A 14600-nucleotide genomic window follows, 5' to 3' on the forward strand; every position below is an offset into this window, starting at 1 on the left:
GGAGGAGGAGGAGGAGGAGGAGGAGGAGGAGGGGGGGATTCACCTACGGCCCCCTTGCATGGCTGAAGTGATTATCTCGGCGCATTGCGTTGCCTCTGTACTTCGTAATTCGAGAGAGTTTACCTAGGTACTCATGGTCCTTTTTCGTTCTGACATGTACCCTAGAAAATCCATCCTCATACGAAGTACCAAGGATACTTTCAAGGTACATACGGTGAAAAAGTTAAAAAAAGTAAAAGTCACGACATCAAGTCCGGAAGGTACCACACTTCAGTACGTACAACAGGATAATTGAGTACCTTGTAAAAATATCTGAGCGTTTTCAAACCATGTCGTTCAGCTGTTTCCCGTACCCTTGTTCAATAAAACCCGCGGTTATTTCTTCCAAAACCACATTCATTGGTCGGTTCCCTCTCATCCCGTTCCCATAGTCCAGGCTCACTCGAACTGATTTTACGTGAATACTTGTCTCTCTCCCTCTTCGTTCCTCAAATTGGCCTCGGTAAATGTCGATCAATAAATGACCACCACAATAATATTACAGCGCCACAAGTACATTTCCCCTCTCCTTCACATGTGGCAAAGAAATCCGCCCATCTGCACAAATTTCTCTTTCACATGGTTCCAAAGTGGTCATATCGCGAACTTCACAAGTCACAAAAACAATACTTCTTCTCAGAATTAAATAGTATTTGTATTTTGATACTTCTGTAAGTATGCCTAGTTGTACTGGAATAGGCGCGTAGAAAGCATAGCAACCCTCCCGATGGGTATCGGTTCATAACAACATTTCAATCGTGCAAAAGTCCTGAGCCTCTCGAATCATATACGATGCTCTTTGTGGAAAACCAGCCTCCCTTGCTCAAGGAAAACATCTTCCCAGCCAGACGAACACCAAAGGAACAAGAGTACAACATAATTGTTGCCCACCCATCCATTGACTGGGACTTCATCATCCGTCCTTTCCGCTTTCTCTGCGCGGACTCGTAAAATCAATTAATCGTACAACGAAGCACCGTAGAGGGCATCAATGCCGATCACCTTCTTAGTAGAATCGCCTCTGTCCGATCGACCGGATCAATCGTCCGCCCGTCGACGATTGACGTCAATTTCACCCACTCAAAATCTTGAGAACCGTGCTTTAGCGGTGGCGATCATTGGTTAATCAGCCCCAATCGCTGATCCGCCAAAGTGCAGCAAAAGATTCTGTCGTTACAGAGCAGGTTTCACTTTTGCCCCAGAGAAGGTGACTTCCCACATCACATAATTCACACCGTTCGCGTCATACAAAGCACATTTGCGTAACAATCCCACAAAAAAGCGTGCTGGAAAATATAGCCAGGGGATCATAAGGTGTTGGGACTTGGTAGGTAGGACAAACTCGTTGGCCCGAGGCAGCACCGCCACAGGAGTGCGGGGAAAGGTGGCACCGCACTCGTTTTGCTTTGGTAGCTTCGGCGCGACGAGATTGCGACAGCTATGATTGCTTGGAATCCGAACTCTCCGCTGTGCAGGGGTCAATTCGTGATGAGAGCTACAGAGGGGTAGCTCGAGTGTTGGGCCGAAAACAGTCCTCAATCCAGCTGCATGGGGGTTTGCACCTCGAAATCGGCAGAGCGGTTGAACTCGGGAAGCGGCGGATGAGCCTGCATCTGGCTGTGACTCTGGTCAAAGTAATCGTTGTCCATAGCTGGCAATTCAGGGAAGTTCATCTGGGAGGAAAAGTCGCCAAAATTGGTATTGCCAAATCCCATGTGCGTAGTGAAGAAATCGCTACCGAGATGTGCAAGGTGGGCTTGAATCTCCTCCGGTGCCTTGCATTCCTCACAGTTGGCATGGGCGAGAAGGAGTGCGTTCATCTGTTGAATCTCGTCCTTCATGCGCATGATTTGATCTTTGAGATAAGCATTTTGCACTGCCTTGTCGTGTGAATCTCGCTGTAATTGCTCGGTCTTTTCTTTTTTGTTCATGCGGCACTTTGCAGCAGCTAGGCGATTCTTCTCTAGCGACTGCTTTCTCTTCTGCTCCTCTGGAGATGCTCCCTTGTCTGCCCCCGACTTTTTAGAAGATTTCCGCTTCCGACCGGATGTAGCTGTAGTAGATGCCAGTACCGAGTCGTCTTCTTTGGGCTGAGCCTTGGAAGCTCGCTTACGGCGTGGCTCAGGGGCCGTGGACTTGGGAGAGTGTTTCTCTTCGAGCTTGAGAGAGTCTGAGCTGGCTGCTGAGTTGGATCGAGGTGGGGTCATCTGGCCATATCGAGAGACGGCAGTGCTGGAGTTTGGAAGGCCGGCCTTGACGAAGCCATCGGCCTCAAATGGAGCAAAACTCAATGGAGAATCGCCCAGAGAAGGCTTCATATCGTCATCGCGCTGGAAGTCGGGCCATTCAGAGAGTGAGAGGTCTGTAGGAGGGCTGTAGGGCTGGAAGTTGTTGAGAGAAGTAGTAGGCTTGATAGGAGCCGGGTCGAAACCAAAGTCATCTTCTTGTGTAGGTGCGAAGGCGGTTGCGGAGGGAAAGCTGTAGTCTCGGAAGGTATATCCATCCAAGTCATTGATGCTGTCCACGGCAGAGGCGGTCCCAGACAAGGTACCAAGAGCCGCCATTGTGGTGTAAAATATGCGGTGTAGAGGAGATCAAGGTCCAAGGCGATGAGGTGATGTACTACTACGAGTAGTAGGGAAGGGTCCAGGTCAGTGTTGGTTCGTTGTGACAAAAACTGATGACGATGGGTGAGGGTGAGGGCGAGGCACAAGGTGTGGCTAGAGAGATGTTGAGTTGTTTGTTTGGAGGTGTGGCAGAAGGAGAGGCGGACGGGGGGATATCAAGGGTTGGCTTGTTTAAGGAAGATTCTGGCAATGGATCAAAGATCAGGTTTGGTGACAGCGGTGTGGAGCGATGGTAGTGGAAGACTCTTTTTGTACTCGGGATTCGTACACGTACTAGTCAATGCCAGGAACATGCGGAAGAAACATTGAGGATCCAGAAGTGGAAGCGAGAGATCTGAGGCAGAACAGGCGATGATGTTCTCCTTCGGGCGAACCTTTTACTTAGCGGGTGATGGAGAGACAATTAATTGGGGAATAACAGGCGCCTGGAGACCGAACATTGGGCACTGGGCACTGGAATCAATGGGCATAGGCACTGGGCACTGGGCACCGGGCACCGGGACTTGCAGTCAATGGGCAGCCCACGGCGGAGGCTTGATCCGGCCAGCTCAAAGAGACACCAAGAAGAGGCTCACCAGCTCGTCACAAGCCACAACAACATCAATAATCCCTGCAGAGAACAAACTAGAGCCTTCACGGAAGCAGAACGAAGGCCCAACATGCCACAAATGGCGCACAAGGTGGACAGACGCTGCCAATGGGCCGCACGATGGGCGGGGGTTGTATCAGATGGAGGCAGAGGTACATCGATAGCTAGTACATTTTGTACGGTAGCGTCATGTCACTGCCTCTGCTTATATTCTGTCGCCATCGACCATTAATACCCGCATCGGCCGCGGCATCGTTGTCGATCCTCCATACCATCGTCGATGCCGCCTAAAATCCCCCAGTTTCTGGTCATGGGAATTTGAAAAGTGCCATCTGCGCCTTCGTTATTGTTCCCCCCTGTCAGCCACTTCGGAAGGTAGCCCCCGTCGAATCACTTTTTGTTTTGTTCGATGTGATTGTCCACATCGCCGATCCCTTTGCATATCGAGTAGTATTACTCTGTATTTGTACAGTACAATACAATATTCTCACTGAGGATCGGAGCTATACTGCATGCGAGCACTGTCTTGTACCCGGTACAGGTACTCGTACACGTACCTCACATGCTGCCTCTCCCCACTGCGCCACTATTGTGCTGTACAGTACCCGTACGAGTACTCTTCCCAGCACCCCTCCCACGACGTCAATCCTCACTTTATTTGTTCTCCGGCGCACTGATACTTCTACCGGCGCCCCTGACAATCAACCGTGATCACGGGAGAAGGACCAGGGTGGTATCAAAGTCAAATAGCAATACGGTTAACGGTTAGGAAATCGACAACACTGCTATACCAAGTTCAATCGCTTCTGTACTGGTTACCGTATAGGAATGGAATGAATAGTATATTGGTATTGTTTCTCGACAACACATGCGTGCCTGGAACATCAACACGCCTACGTAATTACCACGAGTAGGACCCCAGTACCATGTCATAGCGATGTCATCGTGCATGAGATCTCACCACCACTCTTCGCAACAAGCCACCTCCTTACTCCGTCTGAGTGCCGAATCTGAGACCATGGTGAGCGGCAGATGCCCCGTCCTTGCCCTGTTGATAACCCTGCCGCGCCAGCGTTCGGAGCTGATATCCGAGTGCGAAACACCCTCCACTTGGCCTAGCCCACATAACTCATCTGATGCCCGATCTTCCCAGTACAAACACGATCCACGACCCTTGTCCTTCCCTATGCTAGGCTCCCAAGACCGGCCCCAAACGGGCTTTGTGGATGATTTAGAGTAGCATGATCATCATGCCGACAAGACCAGCGCCCATTGCGGACCAGGCCAGCATCCGGGAATCTCCTCCGCTGGCACCATTGTTGTTGTCGGCAGTAGGGGTAGCACTTCCACTTCCACTGCTGGTGCCACTTGAGCCGCTGGTCTTCGAAGATGATGAAGAAGACGCGCCACCCGAAGTGGCAGACGCCGTCGAAGAACTGCCGCTAGCTCCAGTGGAAGCCGTCGTCGACGAGCCACTTCCATCACCCAGAGAATCGGTAAGTGTGACGGGAACGTAGGACATGTCGGTGGGGCCCAGGGTCGTGCTGGTCACGGTTGAAGTAATCGAAGTATCGAATGAAGCGTCCGTATTGGTCAACGATGGAGCGTCCGTCGCAATCAATCCCGCTGGTCCAACATATGTCTCTGCGCAGTCCGCAGCCGTTGTTCCTGACACCTTACAATCAATGATGACCGATGTGCTCTCGAACGACTCTTGTGCATGAAATGTCGAAGCGCCGACTGTCACAGTGATAGCACCGACGATTCCGCAGTCGTTAGAGTCTGTACCCGAAGGGCATGCGACGGCCATGGTAGTTTTAGAGGAATCCTGACTCGAATTAGTACCCTGACGCAGTGAACAACACAATTGCAAAGCATACCGACTTGATCACCGAGCCCAACAGTGTCTGGGAGTCGAGACCCGGAAAAAAGACGCTGACCACCGATGATGACTGTGCCGCGGCCGCGCCAGCCAGCGTCAATGCAAGTCCTGTTGTCTTGATCGCAACCATTTTGATCTACTGGTTTCCTCCGCGAAATCCGTCAATCGAATAGTGCAGAGGTGATGGTGATGATGAGGAAGAAGGAGAAAGCCGAATACAAGCAGTTATTAGGAAGAAGAGGATGAAGAACAACACAAACAGAGAAGATCCAACCTACGAATACTGTAGACGCCTGCGCCACTCCTCATTGTCTCAGCGCCTTCGTTAGGGGGGCCAAGTCCTGTTGTCAATTTCTTGAAGCCCCTATTTTGGTGTCTCGACTACAACTAGCCTTGGCGCCAGTTGAAAACCGGTGTTTTCCCCAGTGGGAATGTCAGCCTCAGACGCGGCGACACATGCCATCTTGACGGTAAGGAGGCGTACCAATGGTTTCAGTAAGTTTCACGCACGATATAAATCGACCTGCAGGGTCACCATTTCCGTACCGCATCAAGAAATGTTGGCTACAGGCTTTTTAACTTTCATATCTCTCAGTGTCAGGGACAACGGTATTCTGTAGTTGTCTCTGAGCATGCGACACCGAGTCCAGCTTCTGAAGGCAATCTGGACCGGGTCTTTGACATCTGTCAGGCGAGATCAGGTCTTCATCTTGAAGTGGCCGGCGCCGACTTCAACACTCCGGAGATTGGAGAGCTATGCCTCAAATAGTCGCACTGTCGGGAAGCGAGACGTATTTTCTTGGTTCGCTAAGCGTAGTTCGGTGCTATCCCCATGTACCGTTTGTCCGTAAACGTCGAACTCAACCATGGCTTGAACCTGGGGTTGCACGAAGGAACTGGTCAGGTCTTTACTCCGCCGTTGGGAGAGAGAGAGAGTCGATCCAAACCGAAACTCTATATTATATCACGTGATAGCGTGATAAATTGCACGTGACCGACTTGTCAACAAACACCAAGCTGTGACGGGACTAAGGGGAGCATTCGCTATTCTTGTGATGTTATGTTATCGCAACGAGGCTCGCCAGAAAGCTCGTCTCCTACTGTACATCTATAACGTCTCTTGGCTGATTGCCTCACAGGTCTGCTAATAATGATTGTGCCGCATGTCACAGTCACAGGATCTGCTGATCTCTCCTCGGCTTTGAATCAGTTGCAGCACGGTGCACTGTCTTCTTCAAACTAGCGATTTACGAACCGCAAACTGGTTGTGTGATTGGCGCTGGTCAGAGCGTTTCGACATCAATTGCTCTCAGTCAGCTTTTCCCTTCGAGGGTAGGTATGGAGTATCAGTGCTCGTGCTTCACTTGGTGAAGCACACCAGCCCCTTTCGTTGCAAAGGAAAGGAACTATTTTGGGGTTCGACAGCTTGATGACCGTCTTGCTTTTGTGCAGATTCAGTCCTGCCTCCGTGAGGGCGCATCTGCCTCCAAACTCCTTACTTGATGAAGCTCAACCCCATAACCAGCATCGATACTCGTACTTGCATCGTCGTGCTCTTCGTTTGGCGAAACTCGACACTGCTTCAATATCTCCTCGACCTGTTCTTTCACCAGCCCACAGCCCCATCTCTGCAGTGGATCCCGGTTGATCATCCCAGCAATACATTGACAGACGAGCTCTCCGGTACCTGGGTCATGTCCTTCCTTGTCAATTTTCGTGGCTAAGCCTGCGGGGAGGAAGCCTTTCTGTAGGCTTCCAAGAACTACCATGCGTTCGGCTTTGGTAGTACAATGCCAGAGCATTTCCACCAGCACCACTCCAAGGGCAAACACATCGAGTTTCTCATTGACGTTCGATGAGGCTTTCCATTTCTCTTTCGAATCCGTCCAGCGTGGTGGACGATAGTATTCGGTACCCACCGCTTTGTCGGCTTTGCCGTCAATTTGCTGGTCTTTCCTCTGACCATCTCGAGCCAGTTCAGCAACAAGTCCGAAATCCCCAATACGTGGATTCACAAAGTAGCGACTGGAAAACGAGCATGCAACGCAGCTACCGACGTCGTAGTAGCCCCCCGAGACGCCGCCATTAGGGGTCGCCATTTCGAAGCTCGATATGAATATGTTGCTGGGTTTGATGTCACGATGAACTAGTCCCTTTGCATGGATGTACTGCAGCCCGCATAAGATGCCAAGCAATATGCGCAATGCAGGCACTAGATGGAAGCAGTGCCTTCGCATAGGACTGCTCGGTGCGCTTCGGGCGTTTTCAGGAGCTGGGGTCAGGTATTGCTCAAGCGTCAGGGGATAGACTGACATTTGCACGTGTAGGACATAGACTGATTCATCCACTACGACGTCGTGCCGACCGTTTGTCTCTGCATGTCCGTCAGTAAATATTTCAGATGGTCGTGCTGAGCTCGGATCGGAAAATGTCTGTCTCATTGACCACAGAGGTTGTTCTTTGTCGTCCTGTTGATCCAGTGTGCGGATTTGCGAGACACTATCAGAACCAAAGACAATGCCATCGCTTCGATCCGGCGACAGTCGACGCGGTAAGGTTTTTCGAGGTTGACCCTGTGTGACAGGAGGTGTTCCATTATCGATGAGGCGTCTGCCATGAACTCTAAGCTCGGGCCTCTCCTCATCCAAGTCCATCATCCTTGGTAGTCTTGGGGATTCGATCCATGTAGCATGGTACCGAACGACGTTATTGTGCTCAAGTTGAGCTAGTGCCTGGACTTCACGCAGAACATGTTCAAGCTCTTGATGACCCGACTCTTTGTATCGCTGTGACAAGCGAGGGCTGAGAGGAATCTTCTTGATTGCGTATTCCTTTTTGTCAAAGACATTGAATGTGCGGTATACCCGACCGAAGCCCCCCTTTCCAAGCAGACCAATTTGCTGGAAGCTCGATTCGTAGTGGCTGCGAGGACGTTCTATAGACTGGTTGGACAGCATAAAATTGGAAGGACGGATTGTGAATGGATTTTGATCTTGATAGAGCGAGAGGTCTCTCAAAGGCTGTTCAAGTAGTTGACCAAATGCATTCGAGGGTCCTTGTTCAGTTCGAGTCACGGCCAGTTGCTCTTCGGAAGAAGGCAGGGCTGTGGTGGCTGCAACATTGGACGATATGAGTTTACCTGCCTGCACTCCGCCGAGCGCTATACCTTCAATTCCGGCCAAGTAAGTAGCTCGCATTTGCTCCTTGTTACGACCTTGTTCAGACACCAGAGTCGTTGGGAGTACTCCAGTTTGAGCGAGCGATTGAGTGGCTTGTCGATAGAATTGTCTGGCCAAAGCCTCGATCTCGGGAGACGACCTTGTGTAGTTTGATCCGGGCTTCGCATTGTTCATCATCTCGCATGCTCGAGTCCGTGCAAAGTCCTCGAGGAGTGCGTCGATCAAATTTGTTCGATGGTGGTCAACGCCGGCAAACGAGGTTGCGGGACCACCACCACCGGCAGCAGAAGAACCTCCAAACGAAATGCTCCCATGGCTCGAAAATGATTCCGTGGTGCCCAGCTCGCCTGTCTCGTCGTCGACATTCTCAACGGGTGGGCTCACGTGGTCAATGTTCTCTGAGCCTTCACTTTCGACTTCAGAACTGCTGGGGCTGGAACTTTCATCACCAGGTCTGCGAAAGAACGCGGAACTCATCCTTCATCCATAACAAAACCACCTGTGAACATCACTTTACGTGCCCACATGCAATATCTGGCTCATGACTCAAATCGGGATTCGACCGAGTCGTCTTCTTGCGGTTGTGACTGGGAAAGATGAAGGCTCAACGGTCAACAAGGTTTAAGATCAAGGTGATCAGATATGTGTGTAACTCGTTAAGTACTGTTCATTCACGCTTCGCGTATCCAGCTCACGGTCAGGCTACGATCTTCACTGTGATTCTATATGAGACTTGCTCAACCTGTGCCGCGCCGCTTTTACGTGAGATGGAGCTATGCGCCAAGATCTGTTATCAAACTCGTTGCCGCCATAACTTTGGCCGAAGTTCGTCTCGCTGCGAGTAGCTTATCTATTCTCCCTTCACCTTCAACCTCTCGCTTCTTTACCCATCCACAGCATTGTCAGATGTAGCTCATTCTGCTACGAGCAAGTGTTTCTGCACTCTGGCCGTAAGTCTCTGGATTCGACGGGTTCGGATTGGTAACTCCGTAAGAATGCGACAACCACGCAAATCTCCCAAGGCGGGCCCTGAACCCTCCTCCGTGATCCTGAAAAGTGCCATATATCACCGAAAGCATTCATAATGGTTCAAGGTCTCCAGCATTTTCATAGCGCATTGATATCAATCCGATCACGACCAACAAGTATTGACGACGGTGCTTTTGGTCATAGCCGCCACAAGGTTGAGATCCTGCTCTGTACCGATCTGAACTGAAGCCTACGAAGACCATCGGGACTGATCACAAGCCACCCAACCACGTCAAGAGGTCGTATGGTTTATAGATTCAAAGGGTAGGCGTATGCATGATCAGCCAGCTCTTCATTGTTTTCCCTTTTAGGACAATACTCGCCACCGACCACGAGAGCATGGGTGACCTTATCGATCACACAAATCGCGTTCGTCAGACTCATGAAGTTGAATCAACGATAGCATCAAGTTGCAGCAGTGAACTTCCTAACAGGAATAAAATTTCCCTACGGCACCTCGGCTGAGAAGCGCTTCCTCCAGGTTTTGATGATTGTGGCTGACCGGGCCGGTTGATCTGGGAATGGGGCGGGTTGTGGCTATGCCTGAGATTTTTGCATCCTGTCCGTCGTGTGAAGTTTGAGGTCTGACTGTCCCTGAGCAATTTGTATTGGGTACCGCATCGTGATTTTCTTTCAATGTCACCTTTGACAACTTGCAGATCAGCTTACCTGCTTCTCTCATCTTTCATTGAATGCTCGCACAAGGTTTGTTGGCGAGAGGAGAGCGTCCATTCCAGCGAATGCTATCGTTGCCCGCCGAACCCACCGGCAGATTTATGCAGTATGTCCAGAGCTGCCGCCTCCTTTGACCTTGCTCTCACGGCACGTTCGACATTCGAAAACAAGATTCTTGTGCTGCCCATCGGCTTTAGGTAAGATGAATACACCAAAACAACGTGGTCATGTTGACCTCGGGAGCAAGTTGGACTTAAAAAGGCGCCAGTACCGAGCTCAGAGTCCAACGAAGACGTCTCAACCTCACCCCACGTATCACTCTTCAAGTTTTATTGCCAAAGGGGGCTAGAGAAGGTGGTGATTCTCTTCTTCTCGGCCTGGAGACGACCCACAGAAAGACAAGTGTTGTTTCTCCAAGCGGTTATATGATTATTTTTGATCGGGGAAAAACGGAGAACGCCTCCCCGAGTTGGAGTATGCCAGAGGTGAACCGGCCCGGCATACAACCCATCAACTGATTATGTTCGACTTGTGTTTTAAGAATGTGGATTGAAATCGACGTCTTTGTGATTTGATTCTACTATTATTATCTTATTACTACGTGCAAGACACTGGAATTTTACAATATCAAAAAGATTCATCTGACTTCCACTTCCACCAGTCAAAATGGGCAGCGTTGCGCAGACATACTCTGAGGAGGCTCTCGGAAAGGTAAGTGGGACGAACATCTACGGTGAGAATGTTGAATTGACCTTGAGGATTAGCTCAACAACCCTAAGCTCTTCATTTCCGATGCTTTCATTGGAGGCAAATGGGTGAGCAAGGACAAGAAGTTTCCCGTCACAGGTCAGCCATAGCACAGTCCTCAATAGCAGAACTCGTCGTCTCACAGCATCCAGAACCGGCAACTGCCAAAACCCTTGGACAAGTCTCAAATTGCGACCTAGAGGACTTTAAAACCGCAATCAATGATGCCTACATTGCACAGCCAAAGTACTTTGAAAGCACCACCGCCGCACAGAGAGGCGCAGCTCTACGACGCTGGAACGATCTGATTCTCGCCAACAAGCAAGACAGTGAGTACTTTTTCGAGACCGTGAAAGTAAACTTCTGCTGACTGACTCTTCTCAAAGTTGCAACTATTCTCAGCTTGGAAAATGGCAAGACGTACGCTGAGGCCGAAGGCGAAGTTGTCTACGCCGCCAGCTTTGTGTCATGGTTTGCAGAGGAAGCAACGAGAGCATATGGAGTCACCATTCCCTCGTCAACCCCTCACACCACCCTCCTGACGCTGAAAGAGCCCGTCGGTGTCTGTGGTATCATCACACCATGGAACTTCCCGGCAGCGATGATCACTCGAAAGATCGCCCCGGCTCTGGCGGCAGGCTGTGCCGTGGTTATCAAGCCCCCAAGTGAGACCCCGTACACGTGTCTGGCGCTTACGAAGCTGGCTATCGAAGCTGGCATTGAGCCAAAGGTCATCCAAGTCTGCCCGACGAAGGATCGTCAAGCGGCCACCGAGCTCGCCACCAACCCACAAGTCCGCAAGATCAGCTTCACGGGTTCTACCGGAGTCGGTAAGATGTTGGCAAAGCTCGCTGCAGGAACTCTGAAGAAGTTGAGTCTTGAGCTGGGAGGCAATGCACCTTTCATTGTCTTTGACGATGCCGACCTGGACTTGGCCGTGGAAGGTGCCATGTTTTGTAAATTCAGATGCACTGGACAGACATGTGTCTGGTAAGTTTTCTTTCTTTTCAGACTACCTACTACCTTGCAGAAAAAAATTGGTAGTGTGACTGACGTTCTGTTGTCAAAGTGCAAACCGAATTCTCGTCCAAAAGGGCATCGCCGAAGCCTTTGCCACCAAATTGGCGGCCAAGGTGGGAGCTCTCAAGACCGGTCCTGGCCTGGACAAGACCACCACCCAAGGCCCGCTCGTCAACCAGGCCGCCGTTCAAAAGGTCAAGGAGCACGTGGACGACGCCGTTTCCAAGGGCGCCCGCGTCGCCATCGGAGGCTCACCGGGCAGTGGGGACGGATTCTTCTTCGAGCCCACCGTCCTCACGGGCGTGACCAAGTCCATGATCGTGGCGAAAGAAGAAACCTTTGGTCCCCTGGCCCCGATCTTCCCGTTCGAGACCGAGGCCGAGGCGGTCGAGCTCGCCAACGACACCGAGTTCGGCCTGGCCGGATACTTCTTCTCCAGGGACGTCAACAGGATCCTGAGGGTGGCCCAGAAGCTCCAGTGCGGCATGGTCGGCGCCAACACGGGCAAGATCTCGGCCTCCGAAGCGCCCTTTGGGGGTGTCAAGGAGAGTGGCTACGGCCGCGAAGGAAGTCTGTACGGTATGGACGAGTACCAGATCATCAAGGCTGTCACCATTGGAAATCAAGATAAGTAAAAAAGAAAAAGATTTTGAACCTCCCAGCCATGGTTCTGATCTCTATGTCCCCGCCTCCAGGAACTTGAGGGAGAGGAGGAGCGGAGCGGCTTTCTAAAAACATTCCTCCGATTCTACATGTAGAGAAAATACATACAATGGTATCGATCAGTATTGGACAGAACATCTGACCTCATCATTACACGAGTTTGAATCAACTGCTTCCTAAGCTCCAAAGGAAACTGCTTGGTGTGTTTATCTGTGATATCGACCGGGGGCGAAGGGAGTCTGCTGCATCGTTCCCTGAAAATATCTTTGGAGAAGCAACAGCATCTACCGTCGAGCACGTTGAAGTAGGTAGAGATGGCATTATTGTGGATATCTCTGCATTGAAATAAGGTAGCAACCAGGTCGTCGATCGAGACCCGGGACACCTATCAGACCTACAAAACGCCCTGGACCCAGCCATGAGGTTGATAAATGATTACTACCCAGGTACGAAGTACTCGTGTGACAGAACCCCGAAATCACTCAACATCGTTGACATTCAACTCGTCAAAATCATCCAGCAAATCATCCATGTTGATCTTTGGTACTTCGTCCTCCTCGCTCTCCCCGGTAGCCATACTCATCATGTCCACGTCCTTGGTCTTTTGTTGCTTGGCTTTGTACAGGGCCAGAGTTTGACGAAGTTCGGCATCCTCCTCGACGTCGCGCAAGAACATTTCATAATCTGCATCCATCCTCTCTTGGTCCTGTTTTTTGGGCAAAAGGTCGCCCTCCTCCTTCTCCATCCGCTTGAGTCTCCACGATCTGGACTTGGGCTTCTTCTTGCGGGCGTAGAACTTCTTCACAAGCATGACGTCCGGAATGGTGGAGGCGTACGCATTGTTCTGTTCCAGCTCCTCGAATTGGGGGTTGTTGAAATTCGTGCCCGTCAAATGGTAACCCAGAACCGAGTCACCGGCGTGGAGCACTCCTCCCAGGTGCGTTCTACAGTAGTAGGTCTTGTCGTTGATGCCGAGATCTGCGGCCCGCGCGACCGTGGCTTCAGCCAAGAAGAACCGACCATTCTGTGAACCCAACGGTTCGATGTCCAGCACCACAAATTCGACAAGTTCTTGGACGTCGGCCAGATTTTTGAAAGGGTTCCTCCAGTATGTTCCGGTCGGAAGATCGGCGGTCTGTAGTGTCGTCGGGTCGATCAGGTTTACTGACGTGCCCACTCGGTAGCAAAGTGCCAATGGCGCAATGTTACCGATGGATTTTGCCATCTTTATCGGCAGAGCTACCAGGTCGTCCTTGCAAATCGGCAACAGTTCGCAGGAGTATGTGAATTTGTAGGATTTGGTCGAGGTGTGAATGTCCATGGAGATCAGTTCCTGCGATTTCTTCACCTTGGCCGGCGTTACAGACGTGAGGAAATCGACAAACTTCTCGGCATGGTTTCGTTGGGCGAAGTAAAAGTCAAGACCATCTTTGACTTCCTTGATGTTGATGGTTTCCTTGTGTGCACCGTGCTTTAGAACGAGTTGTTCGAGATACAAGAAGGTTCGCTTGTGTGGCACTTTCTGCCTGACTTGCACCGACGCCCGCCAGGTGTTTGGTGTGTAGGACTTGGCACAGTCTGGACATTGTTGGTAAGCGACTACGTATTCAACCTCAAAGGTCTGTTGAAGTATAGTGCCCTCGTAAGCTTCTTGTTGAACGGTGATTTTCACCTTGATGCGTCGTGAATGGGGCTCTGTCCACAGAAAGTTTGCATCAATAATTCGGACCTTGTTGAGGCCACGTAGTTTCCGAAGGCAGAGAGCGAGCAATTCTCTGCTTTCGAGCGCCGCTGATGCCCATTGTGAAGGAGGACTCAGCCATCGTTCACAATCTCGGCATGTGTGCAGTACTCCCTCTCTCTGTATGCCTTCCGAGACATCGACAGACAGTTTGATACAGTCATAGCACAATGCACCTGCCGATGCCGTTCCATCTATGGGTGCACCACAGTTGCAGCAGAGGATGGTTGCCGCCTGTGGCTGATGAACTGAAGGGAGTGATACTGGAGCGTCCAGATCCATGGACATTTTGAAAGTGTTTCGTCCTTTTTATTTCGTATTCATGAGAGTCCTTTAAAGGAAATTGAAGAGAAAAAGTACGACAAGGATCAGTACAATTTGAAGAAGTCGAAATCGTGAAGATGGTGAC

The 14600-nt window shown here is 50.8% G+C and overlaps 5 protein-coding genes across 5 annotated transcripts; 1 reads left to right on the forward strand and 4 right to left on the reverse strand.

Annotated features, from left to right (window-relative positions):
- Positions 1-21: 21 nt before the first annotated feature.
- PV06_07351 (uncharacterized protein) lies at positions 22-3025 on the reverse strand. The gene has a single exon (XM_016408585.1). The coding sequence runs from the start codon at positions 2601-2603 to the stop codon at positions 1575-1577; it is 1029 nt and encodes a 342-aa protein (XP_016260339.1). The 5' UTR covers positions 2604-3025; the 3' UTR covers positions 22-1574.
- Positions 3026-4082: 1057 nt separating this feature from the next.
- Positions 4083-6054, reverse strand: PV06_07352 (uncharacterized protein). The gene is made up of 2 exons (XM_016408586.1): positions 5136-6054; positions 4083-5083 (listed from the first exon to the last, which is right to left on the reverse strand). Exons 1-2 carry the CDS (start codon positions 5265-5267, stop codon positions 4487-4489), a joined length of 729 nt encoding a protein of 242 aa, XP_016260340.1. The 5' UTR covers positions 5268-6054; the 3' UTR covers positions 4083-4486.
- A 136-nt stretch (positions 6055-6190) lies between these two features.
- On the reverse strand, positions 6191-9040 carry PV06_07353 (uncharacterized protein). The gene has a single exon (XM_016408587.1). It carries the CDS (start codon positions 8791-8793, stop codon positions 6592-6594), a length of 2202 nt encoding a protein of 733 aa, XP_016260341.1. The 5' UTR covers positions 8794-9040; the 3' UTR covers positions 6191-6591.
- A 1323-nt stretch (positions 9041-10363) lies between these two features.
- Positions 10364-12552, forward strand: PV06_07354 (uncharacterized protein). Its single transcript, XM_016408588.1, has 5 exons — positions 10364-10731; positions 10785-10866; positions 10920-11096; positions 11154-11757; positions 11837-12552. Exons 1-5 carry the CDS (start codon positions 10687-10689, stop codon positions 12420-12422), a joined length of 1494 nt encoding a protein of 497 aa, XP_016260342.1. The 5' UTR covers positions 10364-10686; the 3' UTR covers positions 12423-12552.
- A 184-nt stretch (positions 12553-12736) lies between these two features.
- Positions 12737-14589, reverse strand: PV06_07355 (uncharacterized protein). Its single transcript, XM_016408589.1, has one exon. It carries the CDS (start codon positions 14477-14479, stop codon positions 12929-12931), a length of 1551 nt encoding a protein of 516 aa, XP_016260343.1. The 5' UTR covers positions 14480-14589; the 3' UTR covers positions 12737-12928.
- Between the last annotated feature and the right edge of the window lie 11 nt (positions 14590-14600).

This window comes from Exophiala oligosperma (assembly GCF_000835515.1).
Source record: "Exophiala oligosperma strain CBS 72588 unplaced genomic scaffold supercont1.7, whole genome shotgun sequence".
Lineage (NCBI taxonomy): Eukaryota > Fungi > Ascomycota > Eurotiomycetes > Chaetothyriales > Herpotrichiellaceae > Exophiala > Exophiala oligosperma.

Excerpts from the sequence above, each read along its gene's own strand:
- PV06_07351 (XM_016408585.1), bottom strand. The coding sequence starts at position 2,603 with ATGGCGGCTCTTGGTACCTTGTCTGGGACCGCCTCTGCCGTGGACAGC.
- PV06_07352 (XM_016408586.1), bottom strand. The coding sequence starts at position 5,267 with ATGGTTGCGATCAAGACAACAGGACTTGCATTGACGCTGGCTGGCGCG. Across the intron at positions 5,084-5,135 it reads TGGGCTCGGTGATCAAGTCG|GATTCCTCTAAAACTACCAT; the intron begins GTATGCTTTGCA and ends AATTCGAGTCAG.
- PV06_07353 (XM_016408587.1), bottom strand. The coding sequence starts at position 8,793 with ATGAGTTCCGCGTTCTTTCGCAGACCTGGTGATGAAAGTTCCAGCCCC.
- PV06_07354 (XM_016408588.1), top strand. The coding sequence starts at position 10,687 with ATGGGCAGCGTTGCGCAGACATACTCTGAGGAGGCTCTCGGAAAG. Across the intron at positions 10,732-10,784 it reads CTGAGGAGGCTCTCGGAAAG|CTCAACAACCCTAAGCTCTT; the intron begins GTAAGTGGGACG and ends CTTGAGGATTAG. Across the intron at positions 11,097-11,153 it reads TCTCGCCAACAAGCAAGACA|TTGCAACTATTCTCAGCTTG; the intron begins GTGAGTACTTTT and ends CTCTTCTCAAAG.
- PV06_07355 (XM_016408589.1), bottom strand. The coding sequence starts at position 14,479 with ATGTCCATGGATCTGGACGCTCCAGTATCACTCCCTTCAGTTCATCAG.